Source organism: Coenobita brevimanus, chromosome 12, assembly GCF_032717465.1.
Source record: "Coenobita brevimanus isolate Jiangsu-jjx chromosome 12, ASM3271746v2, whole genome shotgun sequence".
NCBI classification, from domain to species: Eukaryota; Metazoa; Arthropoda; class Malacostraca; order Decapoda; family Coenobitidae; genus Coenobita; species Coenobita brevimanus.
In genome coordinates this window covers 2,767,857-2,788,184 of record NC_136965.1, presented here as the reverse complement: position 1 = coordinate 2,788,184, position 20,328 = coordinate 2,767,857, and the positions used below count along the sequence as shown (strand labels likewise).

At 39.8% G+C, this 20,328-nt stretch overlaps 2 protein-coding genes across 2 annotated transcripts in view; both read left to right on the top strand.

Annotated features, from left to right (window-relative positions):
* Nucleotides 1–20,328, top strand: part of LOC145413253 (proton-coupled zinc antiporter SLC30A5-like) — a 69,949-nt gene continuing 49,621 nt past the window's right edge. The window contains exons 1-3 of the mRNA XM_080282986.1: nt 1–106; nt 3,774–3,867; nt 9,176–9,289. Of these exons, the coding sequence (XP_080139112.1) occupies nt 3,791–3,867; nt 9,176–9,289 (191 nt within the window). The 5' untranslated portion in view covers nt 1–106; nt 3,774–3,790. The remainder of the gene's footprint in view (nt 107–3,773; nt 3,868–9,175; nt 9,290–20,328) is intronic.
* Nucleotides 15,721–19,190, top strand: LOC145412386 (uncharacterized). The gene has a single exon (XM_080282277.1). It carries the CDS (start codon nt 15,937–15,939, stop codon nt 18,289–18,291), a length of 2,355 nt encoding a protein of 784 aa, XP_080138403.1. The 5' UTR covers nt 15,721–15,936; the 3' UTR covers nt 18,292–19,190.

Here is a 20,328-nt window from a genome sequence, read left to right as displayed (position 1 = left end):
TACCCCTGCACAATGATACAACTTACAAGTACTCTTCTCTGAATGTATGATACGTGGTAGATTTTACATAACTAACCACAGTACATACGTTAGTCATACCAAGAAGGTTAGAAACAAATACGTGATGCTGTTATTGTGATTACATACCCAGATTGTGTTGTAGTGTGGCACGGTTAAGTTTACGGGTAGTAATAGGTAATTATTTCTCGGATACCGGCTCTGGATGCTGACATTAACTCTTGTGGGCTTCAGATATAGCCTAATCCTGTGTACTACCAATAGGAAGTTACTAATTCACTAACGGTAGTTGGTGTCATTACACAGAACCGTACGTATTTTATATAGTACAGCTTGTTTATTTTTACTGTTTTAGGCGTTTTTTCAGTCAGATACATTACAAGCATCATTCATGAGTAATGGCAGAGGAGAGAGAAGCCTCCCATGTGGTGCCACTGAATGAGGTCTAGGTGAATGGAGGTGAGCTGCTATCATATAGTTTAAGTTAGCATTTTTTGCTCAATAAACTATAACTTATCATAGAGATGGATTCTTAAAGTTGTGGATATGCATAATTTTGAAGACATCTAATATACAACCTCATCAGTTTTACCTGCAAATGGATCTAATATACAACCTCATCAGTTTTACCTGCAAATGGATTTAATATACAACTTCATCAGTTTTAACTGCAAATAGATTTAATATACAACCTCATCAGTTTTACCTGCAAATGGATCTAATGTACAACCTCATCAGTTTTACCTGCAAATAGATACAGAAAGAGGATAGGCAGACCAAACCAAGCATAATGAGAGAGAGATGTGAGGCATGCATGACAGAATGAGGGACTTTCAGGTGTCATCTGCTACCTGGCTGGTGAGCCCTATTTCGGTCCTAGACCTGGAAAAGTAACATAACTATTGTGACTATTCTATATATCTGGATAAATGTACAAGAGTTAGCAACACTATACACCATTAAAGTCACTTAAATACTCGATAAAAAATAACACGCCCATGAATGAATACTTTTGACTGGGTATTATGCTAATGCATACATTGGGCTTCCATCCGGCAATCTCTTACACACAGTCATTTCGTTGTGTTACTGATGAGTTCAGTGCAATTGGCATTCATATCTACATTCGTATCATCTTTTTGAGTAAGAATAGTGCTTTCTTGAAGCTTCCTTAGTTTTCTGAAAGTCAATATTTGCCTAATACCGCCACTTGACATCTGTTTCCATACGTCATAGGTGACCGTCCCCATGGTGGGATAAAACATAGCTCACTTTTATCTAGCTGTCGGTTAAGGCAGATGTGTATACGGTTCATTTACTAGATTATTATGGCGATTAACCAAGGTTTCGAAGTCCAATATTTGCACGATTCGTATGATGTACCTTGTTTTATACAATGAGGATACAAAAAAGACAATTACAAGTTAGCCAAGTGCTGCTACATGAGTGTGATTACGTCCTTCACTATGAGGATGTAAATCATTTTATTCTTTATTTTGACGACTTTGTTCAGTTCAGGGGAGACTGAACTGGATAATACAGCTTCATTAACCTCTTTCAGTATAAGTATTCTAATTGGTAAAATCGTTTGGCATTAAGAATAAAACTGTATATCATCAGACTGAAAAGTTAGGCTTCTGACATCACTTTTTCCGAGGCTCAGAGGCTTACCTGATCATCAAGTGGTACATGTTTTATTTGTTTTACCATCCCTTCCAAAAATTGAAGGAACATACATGATGCTAAATGGCACTGGAGTCTTGGTACGACTTCTGTCTATATTACACATGCCACGAAGGCAGTTTGTTCCGGTCTGAATGTGTATTTTCTTGGGAGTATGCACTTACAGGTTAACAGGTAGTTAGGAATAAGAAATGTAGAAACTGTAACAACTGTAAAAATAATTGTGTAGTCACAATGGTAAGAGTTTATGAAAAAAGAAATGGGTAAGAAAACACTTATCACAGAAAACAATATTCAACATTTATTAGGTTACAGCATATAGTGCTGCTCTTAGGTGTGTGTCCTTTCCTTTCCTCCACCTTTCTTTCCCTCCTCTACTCTCGTTTTTTACTCCATTTTTTCCTCGTCCTTCTGTCTACGGGTGACTTTACACTCCCTCTTCTATCTATCTTTCCTTCATTCTTTCCTCTTCCTTCTGTCTGTGGGTGACTTTATACTGGGTGACTAGCCAAATGGTTTCTTGTACACCTTAGGTAGCAGCACATTAAGACTTTTTGCCAACTACATTTTTATTCTTCTCCAACAATGTTTAGCCATCATCTGTTTTTGTAAACACTCAATGGCCTTTTCTCAAATCCGGGACTGTCCCTCTGGTGCGTATGCGTGAGTTTATTGGAGAAATGTTAAGAGGTAAAAATTGGAGAAATGTTAAGAGGTAGAATTTACAGACCAATAAATTTCAGGTAAGACAATGACTGTCATGTTGAAAATCGGTGTTAAAAATTTTAATGATTGGGACTTCATATATGTATGGGATCAGCTACAATATCCAACAACCAAAATAGCATTTATGCAAAGAGAATTTGTGATGTACCGGTACTAACCTTTAAAAAGCGAGTCTACCATCGTAACTCATGAAATTGCACAAATTAAAAAGATCATTCAAATTGGTTATGAATTTTCTAAGTAATATTTTACTATTTTCAATGATATATGCCATTACTGTATCTCACAGTTTGACAAGGGAGTAAAAATAATCCACAAATTTTATACGCATGGTAACTGGGAAAGAGCTGCCGTAGGACCAAATTTGGTAGCAGACGATGCGCTGAAAGTTCCCCATTAAGAGAGAAGACATTAGGAAGCATCAATTCTTCAGAGAGTAGCAGGAGAATTGCTTGAAAGAGTAAATCCCTTGTAGTTAGTGGCATTAAATCCCATGGTCCAGTGGCATGGGAGGTGATATTGTACAACACCATCACCTCTGCCTTTCTTATGCTCTATCCCTTGTCCAGTTTTTCGATAATCTCCCACTTCATTTCAAGGGATAAGGCATTCTTAGTGTGCCAGGCAGTTGGAGGTGCCATTAAGATGCATGCCAACAAATGGCAGGAGGCCCGCACAACATGGAGAAGGACAGAGATGAAGCATAACGAACTCCAACACATGCACAGGTGCCACATGGGGAGTATAGTGGAGAATTTGAGGGAGAGGCAAAGCAGTGGCCCTGGGGTATGGGGGGGATTGACACACTGTCATCCATTTTGGGACAAGATAGCCAACACGAGGAAATAAAAGTATGAAACGTATTGAAGAGGAGGGGTATACATATTTGATAATGAATATGAGAAGAAAACCAAAGGTAGCGACATACAGGTCACAAATTAAAAAGAAAATTGCCAGATATGGTAACATCAAAAGCAGTATTTTGGTGACAAGACTTACATCAGTGTTTTGGTGACAGGACTCCCACTGAATGGTGTGGATTTCAAATTTTAGGCTTCCAGTGGATTTTTAAAAATTGGTTCCCATTTGCTGTGACAGAAAATGACACATGCTGGTTAACACATCAACGCTTACAAGAAAGTTTACCATATTATTCCCCTCCCCCCCTCATAGTCTAGCTTGGAGGAAACACAGGCCAGCTTTGTTGTGTTGGTGGAACTTTGATAGTTTTTTTTTTTCTCTCTCTCTAATTATTTTAATCTTAGTATCACTAAGGAATATCCAAAAAGATTACTGACACTGTAGCCATACTTAATCTTACAGGGCACGGAATTTATATTTTTCAGGTGTGGGCTGGACAAGGATGCGGAGCAATTCAAACCTTGGGCTGAGCGAGGAGTCAGCTAGTCGAGTGATTTACCCTGCAGCAAATCTTTCATGGTACTGTACTCTAATTACAGTTGCATGATGATGTTATTCTATAGTTGATTTATTTTCACCTGACAAATCTCCATAACCACTTTTCAGCTTAGTTGATTACCATATGTAATCAGATTGGAAGGTAAATTATATCGCATCATTTATAAAGGCTCCAGCATGCATGTATTCATCGGCCTTGGTCATCTGATGGTGGCATTCCATGCTGCCCAATCTCAGGCAGCCTTCCTGTTTAGTCTCTTACCCCTGAGGTCACACTCTATGACCTCTTCCCAGGTCTTTTTTGGTCTGCCACTTGCAACCCCACCCCTGACATTCACACTTCTCACCTTCCACACCCACTTGTTATACTCTGTCCTCTCATCATGCCCAAACCATCTCAATCTACCCCTCCTCCTCACGACACCAGTACACTCCAGTCCCATTCTTCCTCTCAACTCCTCGGTCCCAGTCCCAGCCCCTCCAGGCCTCGCATTCAAGGATGCACTACAAATCCATCAAATCATTGTAATTTCTCTACATTTGTCTATCTATCTATCTATCTATAGCCCGACGCCCTAATCCCGCAAAGGGTGGCCGCAGACAAAACGCCTCCAAGTCACTCTGTCACCCACCATTTGACTCCCCTCCTCCCAACTCACCCCCCCCTCCCTCATATACCTCTCAACTCCATCCCTCCACCTCATCCTTGGTCTACCCCTCCCTCTCCCTCCCTCCACCTCACCTACATACACCCTCTTAGTCAGTCTTTCATTCTCCATTCTCTCCACATGTGCCTGCAGATATCCTCTTCCTTTACTGCCCAAGTCTCACTACCATACAGCATTACACTCTTAACACATGTGATGTACAAAGATCCCTTAGCAGGGAGGGAGAGCCCTCACAGTGTCAGGAGAGGCAACAGCTCCTTGAACTTCCTCCAACCACTCCTTACCCTAGTCACAGAGCTAGTCAGCTCGCAGCTTAGCACATAACATGTCTCCCAGATAATAGGACTCTTCCATACACTCAAGAGACTCACCAGCAAGATCAGTCCTCTCACTTCTGACAATCTCTGCGTGCTCTATGACACCGCACACACAAAATCAGTATTATCTTGCAGTCTCCCTCCAGTGCCACTACATTTCTTTTGCACCCTTACAAAATTTGCACAAGATGGAGTTACATCTCACACCTTTGTGGCAAACTGCACATGGCCACACTCCTCTTGCTTTGACAGTACCAACATGTCCCTAGATATCTCCACTTTTGTTTTACCCAGATTTACTCTCAAACCATTGTGTCCCATTCCATCTCTCTATTTCCTAAATCTTTCCACTGCTTCCCCTTCATTCTGTGCAGTCAATACCAGGTATCAGCATATATATCCCACGGGAGTCCGTTTCTGAAGTCACGTGAGAGGGCATCAGACACAGACAGTAAGGGGCTCGAGACAGACCCATGATTCATGCCAACATTCATGGAAAACTCATCATTCAGATCTCCATTCACTCGCACCTGGGTGTGAGCACCCCCATACATAGCCATAAACACTCTAACCAGCCACTCCTTGATCCCAAGTTCCCTCATTGCCCACTACATCACCTCCCTAGGAACTCCATCAAAGGCCTTCTCCAGATCAGTAAAAGCAAAGTACTGCTTCCTTTCTTTCCTATATATTTTTTCTGAAGCTGTTGGACAGTGAAAATAACTCTGTGGTTTCCTTGCCCAGCATAAACCCAAGCTGCATCTCATCAGTGTTCACTCTTCCCCCTATACCCTCTACGACTCTCTCCATTACCATCATTATCAGGTCCAAAAGTTTTATGCCTCAATACTTTCCTCTTTCCAGGGCATCACCCATCTCCTTGTACACATTTACAATTACGTTCTTCAGCCAGTCACCTGGGACAACATTCATATATAATCAGATTTATCAAATCAGTAACCAGATCCACTCGTATATCACCTTAGGTCTTCATCATTTCAGCAGTCAACCCAGACACACCCGCAGCCTTTCCCACCTGCATTCTTCCTTCACATGTTCCTCTCAAATAACTCATTTCCAGTGCTCTGATGATGTGGAAAGTAGTGTTGTGTTGTACAACAGAATTATCATGACTCCCTTGCTCACAGTTGTGTATATGGCACAGCCCACCAATTTATTCCTTGCATTACCATTGTCACTTCACCCTTCACTTACTTTCTTCAGTTTATTTTTCCATGTTTTCTGAATAAAGTAACAAATAATGTTTAACAAAATGAGCTTACTGTGTGCATTTTGCACTACTGCAAGACACTGCAATCGTGTGTTGCATCTATGGGTTGTGCTGAAGAAGAGGTTATGCATCAAATGGAATTGTTTGTGTGGCCCTGGATGTGAGTGCTAGTGTATATACTACAGTGTATAAGAGTATATATCAGATATCTGGGAATAATAAGTAACCTGGAAGGTAAATTCCCCAAGCTTCCTGGTTAATGGGATTGTACTGTACAGTATTCCTATACTGTATCAGTACTGTATCGTGTGTTATGCTTAGTTTTCATCTTTTACTCAAGGGAAAGTTGTTAGGATAGAGGGCCAAGGCAGATAGTAACACAATATCCTGCTGGATGCCGAATGTTGAGCCACTGGGGAGTTACTATGCAATATCCAGGATTTCACTTTATTTGGCATAGGGCTTGGCTGAATTACAACAGATGCTTTAGAGTTTATAACGAGGGTCTGCTGTAGTTTATTCCTGCTGCCTTTCGACAATTTTAATAAACTTGGAAAGGATCTGTAGCATTGAAGGAATTTCTTCAGGCTATACTGACCCCTCTAGTTCAGAAAGGGCCATAAGGCTGAATAAAATTTCCAGATATGAATAATATAACAAAAATATCCCATAGCTAAATGGGTGAAAGTCTTTGACACTTGCAACAGAATGCCACTTTTAAATTAAGCAACTTTGAGTGGTGGTGGTGAAATGCTGAAGCATGAGGGAGAAATAGTAGTGGAATCGATATGGAAGATTTTCAGATTGGCCTGGGAGGAAGGTAGAGTCCCGGATTGCAAGCCAGGTATAATAAAGGACAATGGGAAAATCAAAGTGTGTGGTAATCATAGGGGCATTTGTCTTTGTAGTGTAATAGGAAAAGATATATGGCAGGATACTTATTGTCAGAGTTAGAGAAATAACAGAGGAATTAGTTGGAGAAGAATGGAATTTTCAGGGAGAGGTTATATTGATCTGATATCCATCCTAAGGTGTTTTGTGGGAAAATTTTAAGAGAAGGGAAAGATTTTGTATGCTGCCTGTATAGATTTGGAGAAAGCATGTGACAGAGTGGATAAAGAAGGAATGAGGAAAATATTAAAAACATATGGAGTATATGGGAAGCTGTTGAAAGCCATGAAGAGTATGTGTGAGGGTGCTAGGGCTACAGTGCCTTTGGATGATGAACTGAGTGAAGGTTTCTATCTGAATGTTTGATTGAATTAGAGATGTATCATGTCTCTATGGTTGTTCAGTTTGTATATGGATGGAGTTATAAAAGACATACAAAGTAGGGCAGTGGATGTTGGATTGGTCTTAATGAGAGGGGGCAGCATTTGAAAACTAACTCTTCTGTTGTTTGCAGATAATTCTGTATTGTTAAGTGAAGACAAAGGGGAACTGCAAGACTTTGGGAAAGTGTAAGAAACGGAATCTGAAGATGAATGTAGGGAAGAGTAAAGTTGTGGTCTTCAGGAGAAATGAAGTCATTTAATGCACAGTGAGGCTGGATAATGAGGAAATGGAAAATGTGGCTGCATCTAAGTACTTGAGTAGTGTGATGAGTAAGAATGAAAGGTTGGAGGATGAAGTGCTTGAAAAGGTACAGCAGGGAAGAGAAGTTGCAGGCTCATTGAAAGCAGTGATAAGTAATAGGGATTTGAGCATGGAAGTAAAAATGTTGCTGCATGACAGTATTGTGATCCCCACTCTAATGTATAAAAGCAAAAGCGTAGACCTTGTTGGAAGGACACAAGTCAAGAGTGAGAACAGTGAAAATGAGTTATTTGAGAGTTGCATGTGAAGTTACATGGAAAGAGACTAACAAATGAGGAAGTGAAGGAGTTTTGTGGTGTGGATGTCATAGAAAGCGTAAGGAGAAATACATTGAGATGGGTTGGCCATGTGGAGAGGATGGAATGTAGCAGCCGTGGCTCAGTGGGTTAGAGCGCTCTGCTCTGACGGAAGGGTTGGAGGATCAAATCCACCCAAGGGTCATTGGTAGACATCAGGAAGGGCATCCAGTCATAAAGTGTTACATACACCAATCCAAAGTCCTCTACCCAGAGGCAATGCCTTAACCCTTTGGGGATACCTGGTGTAAAACTAAATTATTATGTGAAGGGGATGGAGAGTGAGAAACTAACTTGGAAAGTACCGGTATGTGAGTGAAGTGGAGGGGGGAGAGGAAGGGGAAGACTGAAGAAGAGATGGAAGGATGGAGTAGAAAGGTATATGAGAGAGGGTGTGTAAGTTGTGGGAAGAGCGGTGAAATGGCAGGGAACAAGGTGACATGGAGGCGATATGTTTGAGGCCCCCCCTTACAGGAATAAGACTTTTGGCAATACATAGAACTGTAAGACATGTCTCTGGTTCATGATTAGAGTAAAAAAAAAAAAAAAAAATCATACTCAGTTATGACTTTAAGTCAGTTTAATAAAGAGTCACAAGCAACTTAAGGTTTTATATAGTTCTTTAGTCACTTAGCTGTTGAAACCACTTTGAGTAAATGAGGTTTAGATGAGGACATGGTAAATGCTGTATGAAATTGTTATGCATCATTCAGTGTTTCTTAGCTAATAAATTAATGGATACCATCAACTCAGGGATGTACTGTCATGATAGTAGTGTCTACAGACTTGATAGCAGTCACACATGCATTGCGCTTAGGTAGGGAACTCAGTCAGAATCCAGATTGAGACTCAGTTTTGCAGATCTTGTTACACATTTTTTTTTTTTTTTTCCTTAATAGTTTCCAGCAACTATTGGGAAGTAATCAGATGGTTTGAGCACTAGGTTTTTGCTTCTAGTCCATAGAAGGCATCAGCTGTAAAATGGCTAGCTTTTGTACAAGGATTCATTTACCTGTGGAGCACAGTATTACTTGCTCTAAGAGCCTTCCCAGTGCACATAATGAGCACATTTGTTTGGCATAGCCCGATTTGTGATTTGCATTGTCTCATAGACAGAGCTGGAGGTGTAACTTGTAGTCCCAGGGTTAGAGGAAGCATGGAGTCATTTTTATGTACCAGTATGTACTTTTTCTTTCTTGTTTTATCAGTAAATTCTTTCAGGTATGTGTGGCTCCTACTCATCACAAAGTTCTTTCGGTGTGTTGGAGTGTTCGTGGCATATGATGCTGTTCGGTCCATCCATGTGGTCTACTTCCTTTTGCTTGTGAATCTTTTGTAAGTAACAGTACGATGACTTGTGTTTTTTGTTAATAACTTCATTAACCTGGGACATCATTTTTATTATTTTGGTTAACATCAGCCTATATCATTCAAATTATGAAAGATCCTCAGGCTGAAGAGGTTAGAGATTATTTCTGTAATCATCAGCCTGGAACACCATTCACATTTCATTGTGGATAAAGATAGACATTAATTTGGCTTACAAAAGATATTCCAGGGTTGAAGATATTAGCCCCTTATGTCTAGTCACATAATATCCATTTAATTCCTGCTTCCCCCTCCCCCCTTCCCTCATCCAGATTGAGCCTGTGTCAGTTTATATGCAAGGGATGGTTGGGGTTTATTGCTCACGTAATGCCACTCAGGGATGAGTGAGGCTGGTCACTTTCATCTTAAATGTCAGGACCAACTTGCCTAGCTCTGGGCTTCTACACTGCATCATGGGGCAACACAGGATTAGATGATGTATGTTTTCATAGGTTTGACTTTTAACTAGAAGGGTTAGATATAGCTATCATTAACTCCTTCACATTTAGGCTAATGGGCCTTCTCATAGTTTTAGAAAAATCATCTTGTGGTAGCAAGAATAACCTAATAATAAAATACTTTTTCTCACATTTTATTTTTTGGCAGCGTGTAGATAATATTTATAAACATTTATTTTTGCTGCACAATCAAGGACAAGTTCACCTAGTATTCCTCTACTTCGTAGTTAAGGCATGTCCATTATTTCCTGCCTGATACTTCATGTAAGAGAGAATCATCCATGGGCAGAGGAATATACCAAGCCTCTCCCAGCTTAGGAATATTAACCAGTAGAGAAAAATGAGAAGTAGAGGAGGTGAAATACTAGTGAGAAGGTTGTCTCCAATAGACCCTTGATGTTTGTAGGGGTTACATTAGGGGAGCAGCTGCAAGTCCAGAGTGCCACAGAAATATCTTATAGATTCTGATTTTCTTGAGATCTAGAACGAAAATCATGTTGAAACCACCCTCAGTACATTTTGTATGCAGAGATATAAACTTCTTATATACAGCTTAAGAACAATTCCCTGTTACGGAAGGGCAGTGTTATCGTAAATGTTTTCTTCATCTCTCTCTCTCTCTCTCTCTCTCTCCACTCTGACTTCCTCATTTAGTTGGCTGTATAGAATACAGTAATTACCTATGTTATTTTTCTTAGACCGTGGAAGTATTGAGAATATCACCCATTTATTTTCTTATAAGGATATACCATACGTATGTGACTTGTGAATTCTATCATTTTATGTAAGTTAGTATTCGTCTACCTGGTGGTTAGCTTTTACAACTTCTAGTTATAACTGCCATGTCTCATCCTCATTGCAGGATATACTTACCTATCCATGTTAATGTCACCACTTTATTTCTCTGTCTGTCCTTTTGTGTGTGTGTCCTTTTGGACATGGTATATTATTGTGGTTCAGGTTGCTGTTGCCTCTCCTGCCATTGCGAGGGCACTCCCTCCATGCTAAGGAATATGTGTATGCAGGATATGTTAGGAGTATATTGCTGTATGATAGTGAGACCTGGGCAGAAAAGGAAGAGGATATTCGTAGGCTCAAACGTACAGAATTGACAATGATTAGTTGAACGTGCACTGCATCCTTGAGTGCGAGGCCTGAGAGTCTAGGTTTACAATGGATGAGTTAAGAGGTAGATTGGAGCTGAAGTGTATTGGTGTTATGGTGAATGGAAAGGGCACGTGGAGTGGATGGGGGATGACAGTTGGGTTCAGAAAGCGAGAAGTGTGAACGCCGGGGATGAGGTGACGAAAGGCAGACCAAAAAAGACCTGGGATGAGGTCATATAGTGTGACCTCAAGGATAAGGAAATGAATAGGGAGGCTACCAAAGATCGAGCAACGTGGAGAGCCGCCATTTGGTGACCAAGGCTGACGCATGCAAGCATGTTGGAGCCTTTATAAACGAAATGATGCTGTATTTTCACACTGCTTACTATTAGAAATATTTGTTTATCATCTTGTAAATTTCTCGATCTTGGAGTTGTAGGTGAGGAATAGTGACTTTGACGGTAGAGTTTACTTGTATCATTGAGGAAGTGCTTTTTCTGTTAAAATTATATGGATGGGCTCTCTGTACCTTTACCTGTGAGTACAAATAGAGGGTGGAGAAACAGTAAACCTTGCCACCTCTCCCTTTTGCTAGACCCAGAGGAAAGACAGGGTTATAAGTTACCAACCATTCATAGTGCCAGAGAAACCATATGGCTTGCCATGCTGTCAAGATTCACCTATAGAGTGCAGTACACTGAGGGACTGGATGATGGGTGCCTCCGCTTGTACAGTACCTCAACCCATCCATGAGTGGAGAGGAGGTTGGGATCATGATTACTTGGATTCAGAACAGTGCTTAATCTCATTGGTAGTGTTGTGTACTTAGCCATGAAGTAATTGTTATCATTATAATTCCAACCACCTTACCTATCCAAGGATAGGGTAGGGTATAATCCAGAGGTGGGGGGGAATGGTAGAAGGAGAACTGTCAACAGCTTTCACAGTTAAATGGGCCACTCTCATTCACTCATCATTCAAGCTCATGGAATCCTGACTCCATGTCATTGACATAAGTGTCCATATTTATGCAGTTGACATTTCCTATTATATAATGTCTTTCTGATGACTTGCATCACTGGGTAAAAACAGGGGTGTGAAATCATTGTACTCGTACTTTTCTCTGCAGCTACAAAATTCCTGCAGCTAACTTGATCCCCATTCAGTTCCCTAACCTCATCAGTTCCATACATCACTTTCTTACTCACTCAGTCAACCCAGGAAACAATTTACAGCAGTGGGTGGTAACCATATAATCAAATAATGGGGTTAAGTGGACCCTGCTGTGGTGCCCCTGTTACCTGGGTTCAGACACACAAATGGGGCATCCACTCGGGTACCAAACTACCTCCTCATTAATCCCCCCAGCTCACAATATTGAAATGATGTCAGTTGTAAAGGATCTTCAGTCCACTGCAGTGATGGCCCTGCAGGGATGGTTGCTCTCCAGCAGTTGGTGGGCATGCTCAGCCCAACAGACTGCAGCTGATCAACAGCAACTGGACGGGAAATAAATAATTTTTACCATTATCACCATTCATATTTAAATGCCTTGTACTCCATAACTATTGCAAATCTAATATACATTCTTTATTTAGTCACCATTTCATTAAAAATGGCTCCAACATGCTTGCCTACATTGGTATTAGTTGCCTAGTATCAGTTCTCCTTGCTGCTTGATCTCTAGCATTCTCTATACTCATCTGTAGAATGACTTCAAGAATCACCTTCTGAAGTTCATGAAAGAGTGTTAGTGCCAGCTTTTACGTATTGGTGTGAGACTATGGTGTGGCATGAAAATGAAAAGTCATGAGTGAGAGCAATGGAGATGGGAATGCTGAGGAATGTATATGGAGTACAGAGAGTGGATAGGATATGAAATAATGTGATTTGTAAAAGATACGGAGTGAGGAAGTTTGCGGACACCAGAATCGAAGGGAGTTTACTGAGATGGTATGGTAATGTGGAGAAAATGGATAACATTAAAGTGGTGAAAATGGTATGTCTGAGCGAATATGAAGGAGGAAGAAGGCGATGTAGGCCAAGGAGAAGGTGGAGGGATATGGTGGATGAGGAAGAGAGGTTTGGAAGTCGATGAGGCTAGAGGACTGACAAGAGATCGAGGTGGCTGGATGAATGTTGTGAGAAGTGCGTGATCAGGGATTTGGCACCCCATTTTAATGTGTCAGAGTTCTGATTGACACCATCGGATATGTTTATATGAAGCTACAGAATGTGGTGAAAGTTTGTTGGGGTATTAGGTAGAGCCAGGATTCCGGGGTCTTGAATGATGAGTGAATGGAAGCATGGCCCATTATATTGGGCAGACATGGGCTGTCTGGATGTTGATACTGCTCACCCTGCCCCAGGGTGGGAAAGGAGGTCCAGATGATGATGATGATGAAAATTGCTATCTCAAATTCTATCTATCTATTGCCAGACGCCTCAATCCCGTTTGGGGTGGCCACAAACAAATCGCCTCCACGTCGTCCTGTCCCCCGCCATTTCACTGCCCTGCTCCCAACTCACACCCCCCTCTCTCGTATACCTTTCCACCCCATCCCTCCATCTCATCCTTGGCCTCCCCCTCCCTCTTCCTCCCTCTCCCTCTTCCTCCCTCCACCTCACTCACACACACTCTCTTCGTCAGTCTTTCACCCTCCATCCTCTCCACATGACCAAACCACCTCAGTGTGTTCCTCATCTCGAATTCAGAGATGTTATAAGAGATTAACTTCAGTATATATTGCTAGTTACAAATGCAATGGAAAATATAGTCTGAGGACTATAGTATTGTAATATTTTACCTTTGTGCTCCATGGAATTGTAATATTTAACCATTGTGCTACATGGAATAGATTGCAATACAAAAAAATCTCTACCAGGTTAAGTTAGACAAACTACAGGTTTTTGCAATCCATCAAGTTCTTGTCAGTGTGAACCAGGGGACACTGCAGTAACTACCATATTACAGGCTTCATAAATGGTACTGTAGAATGACTAACAGAAAGTCCCCTTGTGTACTCTTATGTTTTTTATTTTTTTTGGAGGGGGAGGGGTCCTTCAACCTACTTGGTCCAAAGTTACACAGGGTGACATAAAGAAAGTTTACTAAATTTATGAGCCACAAAATGTAACATTTATTGTGATTTTTGTTGTATTTTTTCATTTGTTGCTTGCACCAGACAATTTTATTGAGATTAGAATAAATTTATTGAACTGGAAAGATTAGATACATCCTTCATTAGCATCTCCACTACCAGTAGGCTGAATAAAATTGTCTGGTAGTAGCAAGAATAAAGTACAAGACATCCTTTCATGCCAAGGATTTTTTTTTTTTTTTACTATAATATCATACAGGTAACACATTTGCATTTACCGCCAACCCCTTATCTGGTCTGCTGTACTTCTAACATATAATTTATCTTACATATTGCTCATTCTCACCTAGTGTAATGTGTCATAAATTTTAGTGCTTTATATTTTCCCGTAGGTGCTTAAGAAAGATTACTGTAATAATGAACTTTACTGTTTTAACATGTATTCTGTCATGTTTTAATCCCTTCAGCCTGAGGATGTCTGTCTCATTTCATTCTTGCCATCTCCAGATGATGATATTCAGTTCTGGAGACTTTTAGGACTAAAGAGGGTTGACAGTCTCCGTAAACTCCTTCACTTTGGGGTGCTCTGTTAATCTGAATGAAATCATCTAGTGGCAGCTCAAATAACTATAAGTGATGTCTTCAGGCTGATGGAATTCAGGTTTATTCATAGGCTAATGGGTATTGGTAATTTACATTTTATTGCATATGATTTATTTGCCAGCCAATTCCATGATGATTAGGCTTTAAGATAGAAAGCTATGTAAAACAGGGTAAGGTACAATATCCATGTCTTCCTACCTTTATTTACTATACTATTGAGTGAAAGTCAGTCAGTACCACCCTGCTGAATGTAGTGATGGGAAAATATTTCATAAAATATTTTCATATGGCAGCAAATGTGGCTCACAGCAGTAGAGTATGGGGAGGCAGGATACTGGCTGATGTTGGGATATGACTGAAGAATATGGAAGGCAGGACAGAACACTGGCAGAGGATTACCAGTGAGCTTTAGTGTGTGATAGTATCTGTTATTTGATTTCTGCACTTTGTCAGTTTTTAATGTCATTGTGTTATTTACTGTCTGTTACTGTAATAGAATTGCTAACCCCTTCATTATAGCGATGTCCTTCACTTTATTCTTGCTATCTTTAGACAGTTGCTCTTAGCTGGAGAGAGACTGAAGAGGTCAGATGTATTGTTCATTAAACCCTCCTAAAAGAGGTGTCCCCTAAGTTGGATAAAAATTTCGTAGGTAGCCAGAATCGAATTAAAAAGACATTTTTGTATAGAAAAAGTAACATTTATTATTTAATAACTTTCTAAGAATTTTCTTTTAAAAAGAGAGTTGATATTATTAGTGTTGATAGTTTATACAGTATATATATATTTTTTCACTGTGACTAAATAATAACATCAGCTCTCTTTTTATCCCATAGGTGCTGATGAAGCTGGCATCAACGATATCTTGCTAACGTAAAGCTAAGTTTCTTGCTCATCCAAGGACAAGACATTGGTGAAAGTGATAGTGCTCCATAATAGTGTCGTAAAGTACCGTACAGCGAGTCCTCCTTATAAGTTAATTTTTGAGGCACTGTTGCACTTATAAGCTCTCTGAAATTCTTCCCAAATTGCCTGCTTAAGTCCCTTTGTTCCTTAAAAAGTTGATTTCTCAGTTTCCATCAGTTTATAGCTCCATTTGTATGGACTTTTTTTATTTTTTTAACATTCTTGATTTATAATGAGGACTGATTATATATGATACTGAATTTCTTATCAGTATTCGTTCACACATTTTGGTCATACGGTATTACTGTATTGGTGACATTGCATGTGTTGCTGGCATATGGTTACAGTAGTCAAACATTCATTGTATACTGCTGCCAGTGAAGTTGATGTTGGTAAAGGGTTCAGATAGTTAAGCTTGAGAACCAGTAAGGCATTGAAGGATGTCTGTGTGTGGAGGCACTCGTCGCAAGAAGATACCAGTTCTTCACATGCTTGGATCATGGGAGGGGAAGATTGAAGGATGCAACTGTCCCTCTTGTAAGGAGTGGGATGATGGAGAGAAGAGTTATCTGGCTGCCCACAAGAGTCCTCCAAAGTCTCCCAAAGGTCCACGAAAAGTTGGCAGTAAAGTACTGTCACCAAAAGACATTACCACAATTTCCCATGAAAGTGAGACATCCTCAAAAAAGCAGGTTTCACCTGAGCACATTGTGCTTGCAAAGGGTTCTGAGAATCATGAAGAATTCAGAGATTTGACAGAAGAAACTGAGCAATCCAGTGAAAGCAAAGGTTCGGAGAATGCAAGTAATAGTCAAGGAAAGTGTACCATATCAGATGATAATGTTGGAGATCCAGGTCAGGAACAGTCAGAGCATATGAGTGAGCAGTCTGGAACAGAAGAAATAACTGGAAGTGGTGAAGATTTAGAAGGAAGTATGAATGAGAAGCACCAGGAGAGAAGCATTACTGATAACCACAGTGCAGTTTTTAATGAGCTTGAAATACAAAATAAAAATCAGACCACTGGTGATCCAGAATCTAATGAAAAACAAATGAGTGAGGAAGGTGACAAAAGTGACACTCCAAAGATTAAACAAGAGCCAGAAGAATATTTTTCTGATGAGGAAACAGTTGTAAAACCAGCAAAGAGAAAGTATGCCGTGTGTCGAGAACCAAGAATCAGCAAGAGAGCGAAGATGGTAACTTCAGAAATAGAAAATATGTACGCTAAGCCTCGCATGATTTTCACAGGGAGAGGTGTTGTTAGAAAGTTTGAGCCTTGTTTAGACAGAACACCAAAATCAAGAAGAGGGAGGAAGCCAGGTAAAGTATCTATGCCTGTGAAAGTTAAGCAGGAACCAAAAGAAGTAGAACTGCATGAAAATGAAGATGAAGAAGAAGGTGGTGAACTGGACCAGTTGCAAAGAGCACTGTCAGAGGCTGCTGAAAATATTCATGATGTTGGGGAGGAGTTTTTTGATGCTCTTAATGACTTTGGAGAAGATTCAAAAAAGAGTGGAAGACCAAGGAGGAGAAATAATGCACTTTTTAAAAGAGTTGAGGGGGATGGTGATAAATATGTGGAGTGCACCATGTGCTTCAAAATGCTGAAAGAGTCATCTATGAAACAGCATTTTAAAACGCACACTGGCGAAAAACCTCACACTTGTAATGAGTGTGACTCTAGGTTTACAAGAAAGGGGGATGTGGAGAGGCATAAGAGGTTAGTGCACAAAAACCAGAAACCATATAAATGCCAGAAATGTAGTAGGGAGTTCTCAGATCGTAAGAATCTCAAGGCTCACCTGCAGAATCATGATAAGGCTATTTATTATGCATGTACCACATGTGGTTTCAAGTTTGGGAAAAGAGAGTATTATGAAAATCACATTCGCTATATCCATCCCCTTCCAGATGGAACTGTGCCACAATTTTATGATAATGATATAGACTTGGCCACAAAACAGCTTAAGCAAATTGAAATGGAAGAGAAACAAGAACGGCTTGCTAGTAGAATGGCTGCTGCTGAGACACATGTTGTAATCCCTGATAATGAAGATGAAGAAAGTAAGGAGAGTGATAAGGCTGTAGAGGTCACACTTAATGTGGATGAACAAAATACTGGCTCAAGCAACAGCCTAATGATCAAGAAGGAAGCGGATGACAATAGAGAGAGTCAGAATGAAGTAGATGTACAAGAGACATCAACTGAATCTGAGAAATATGATAAAATATCAAGAGCTCCTGTGAATTCTTTAAAACCAGAAGTTGGGACAGATGTTTCAGTAAGTAAAGGTACTTTGAGCTTTACACAAACTGTTCCTGATACGGATTCTCAGGATGAGGAGTTAGTAGATAAGGTAATTGCAGCTGCTGTGAGTCAGGCAACAAATACCATTGAAAGTCTGCAAGCAAAGTCTGGTGCAAATTTATCTGAAAATGATGTTGATATGATGGATGAGGAAGAGGAGGAGGATGAAATGCTTGAAGGAACAGATGATATTCAGGAAATCCTGGATAATACTAATTGTGATATGCTCCCTATTGCACAGGTACAGAAGCAAGTACAACAGCCAACTGAAATTCACATTAATGCTTCTGTCAGTGGCCAGCAACGAAAATTTATCATACAAGTACCACCTGGAACTAATTTGAATGTGCAAACTCCTGATGGAATGGAAATGATAGTAAACATTGTCAATCAGCTTTGTGCTGGTAAAGGAGAGTTAGATGGCCCCATAGAAGTTACTATGCACAATCCAGGCAAGAGAATGCTAATGATGAAGAAAAGATAAAGTTCTTGAGTGATGATACAGAGTGTATCATTTGATGGTTAGAATTAGTTCAAAAAGGTTCCTTGCCCCATTATATGCTGTTGTTAACATACCGGTAGCTGTTTTACTTTGTACCTTATTGTAAGAAGGAACCTCATGGTTAGGGGACATATGGCTGGATTCTTGGTGGCTGAGAATGCTGTCTAGCACCTCTTCATTGGTGTTTTACAGTGCATAAATAACAATTTCAATACACCTTATGCAGAAGTAAACTGATTACGAAGAGACATTATGAGGGCTCCTTAATCCCTTGAATCTGGATAAAGTGATTTTTAGTTTACTTTTGCTGTTACCAGATGATTTTCTACATCATCATCATCATCATCATCATCATTTTCTACAACTTAGGAAAAGGTCTTTATTGAAGGGGTTTGTTAAAGTAATATCTGACCCCTCTAGTTAGTTTATAAAGTCAGTCCTAAGCAAATTGTCAGAAGATGGCAAAAGTAACATGAAAGACATTCCCTGGGTTAGTGGATTTACAGATAGAAATACAATATTCAGTGACAGGTGCAGTTATAGGCTTCAGCTTAGAAACTGGTCATCAGATTAATAAGGCTGACCCATGTAAGCATGGAACACTGCCTCCCAAAATGTTATGTATTTGATGCATGCTGTACCAGACATTCATAGATTCATGTTTCACATAAGTATGTTGTGTAATGCTGGACTTTCCATTGCTAACAAGTGACAACTTACCATCACAGGACTGAAGTCAGAAATTATGTCCTTCATACTAAAGTGGCATGATAATGATATATTAAGGTGTACCTGCATAGATATAAGAAATAGTTTAATTTGGTATACACTATTTTGATGTTATGAAACTATCTTGTTAAGAATGTACAGTATTCATTACTATATACTGTATATATATATATATATATATATATATATATATATATATATATAAGCAGTTTTTGTATTACTGTCTTGTATTAAAGTGTTTGTTAAAATGTTGTATAATAAATACGTTCATGATTCATGATACTGTATTACTAAAGATTATTGGAAGTACAGAAAGGTCCTGTTACATATCACCCTTTTATGTTATTTTTTGCTTTTAACTCCACAGAAATTTATAGTCACCTTGCCTATTGATGATCCATTGTTATCAGTAAATTTACTTGCCTTTTTCATCCAATTACCTCAACTTGTATGAAAAAATTTTGATTTTTGCCTTTTAGTGACATATAAGAAAGACTGTACTTATGCTGTGGGAGCAATTGGAATTGTTTCTCTTTCTTGATGGTGCCTGGTTTTCAGGTGGTTAGAGCAACCCAATCAGACTGACAACCTTGACATATATAGATTTGATTCCAAAGAGGTGACTGAAGTTTGTGTGCGAGTGTGTGCCCGCGTGTACACCTTGGTCCCAATTAGCACGTGATCAAATAGCACGATTCCCAAATAGTGCGAGCTGTCTCATTAACCACATCTGAAATTAACAATGTTGGTGAAGCCACCGCAACAGAAGATGTAATTACTGGAACATCTATTGAGGATGCAGTACAGAAGGTGAAACAAAAGGAGGTTAAATTGATGCCAACAACACCAGAAACACCAGGAGAGCTCTCCATGTTGCAGATCGGTCGGATCTTGGCTGCCATAGAGGCCTTTACCTTTCGGCTGCAGCGGCCTTGACAACAATTTATGTGCTCAGCGCGGAGAAATAAGGGGAAAAATGGTGTGTTTGCAATCTGTGTTTTAAGCCACTTATCCTTAATTGTAAGAGCTAAAATTTTTGTCAGACAAGCTTCAGTCTTTCTACTGTACTGTCATTTGCAATAAGTTGCATGTCTGTAGCTACTCCCAGCCTGGAGAACAATTTGAAAGAGAACAAGGCGTGCTTTGACCGTCTGATGCGGGAAATAGCCCAGTGAGGCGGAAAATTCCACCAAACCACAAGATCTTTTTCGTACAAAATAGGGTTACTGCCACGTTATCTCCTTACAGTGATTACAGTAATAATAATAGTACTGTATTAATAGAAACACT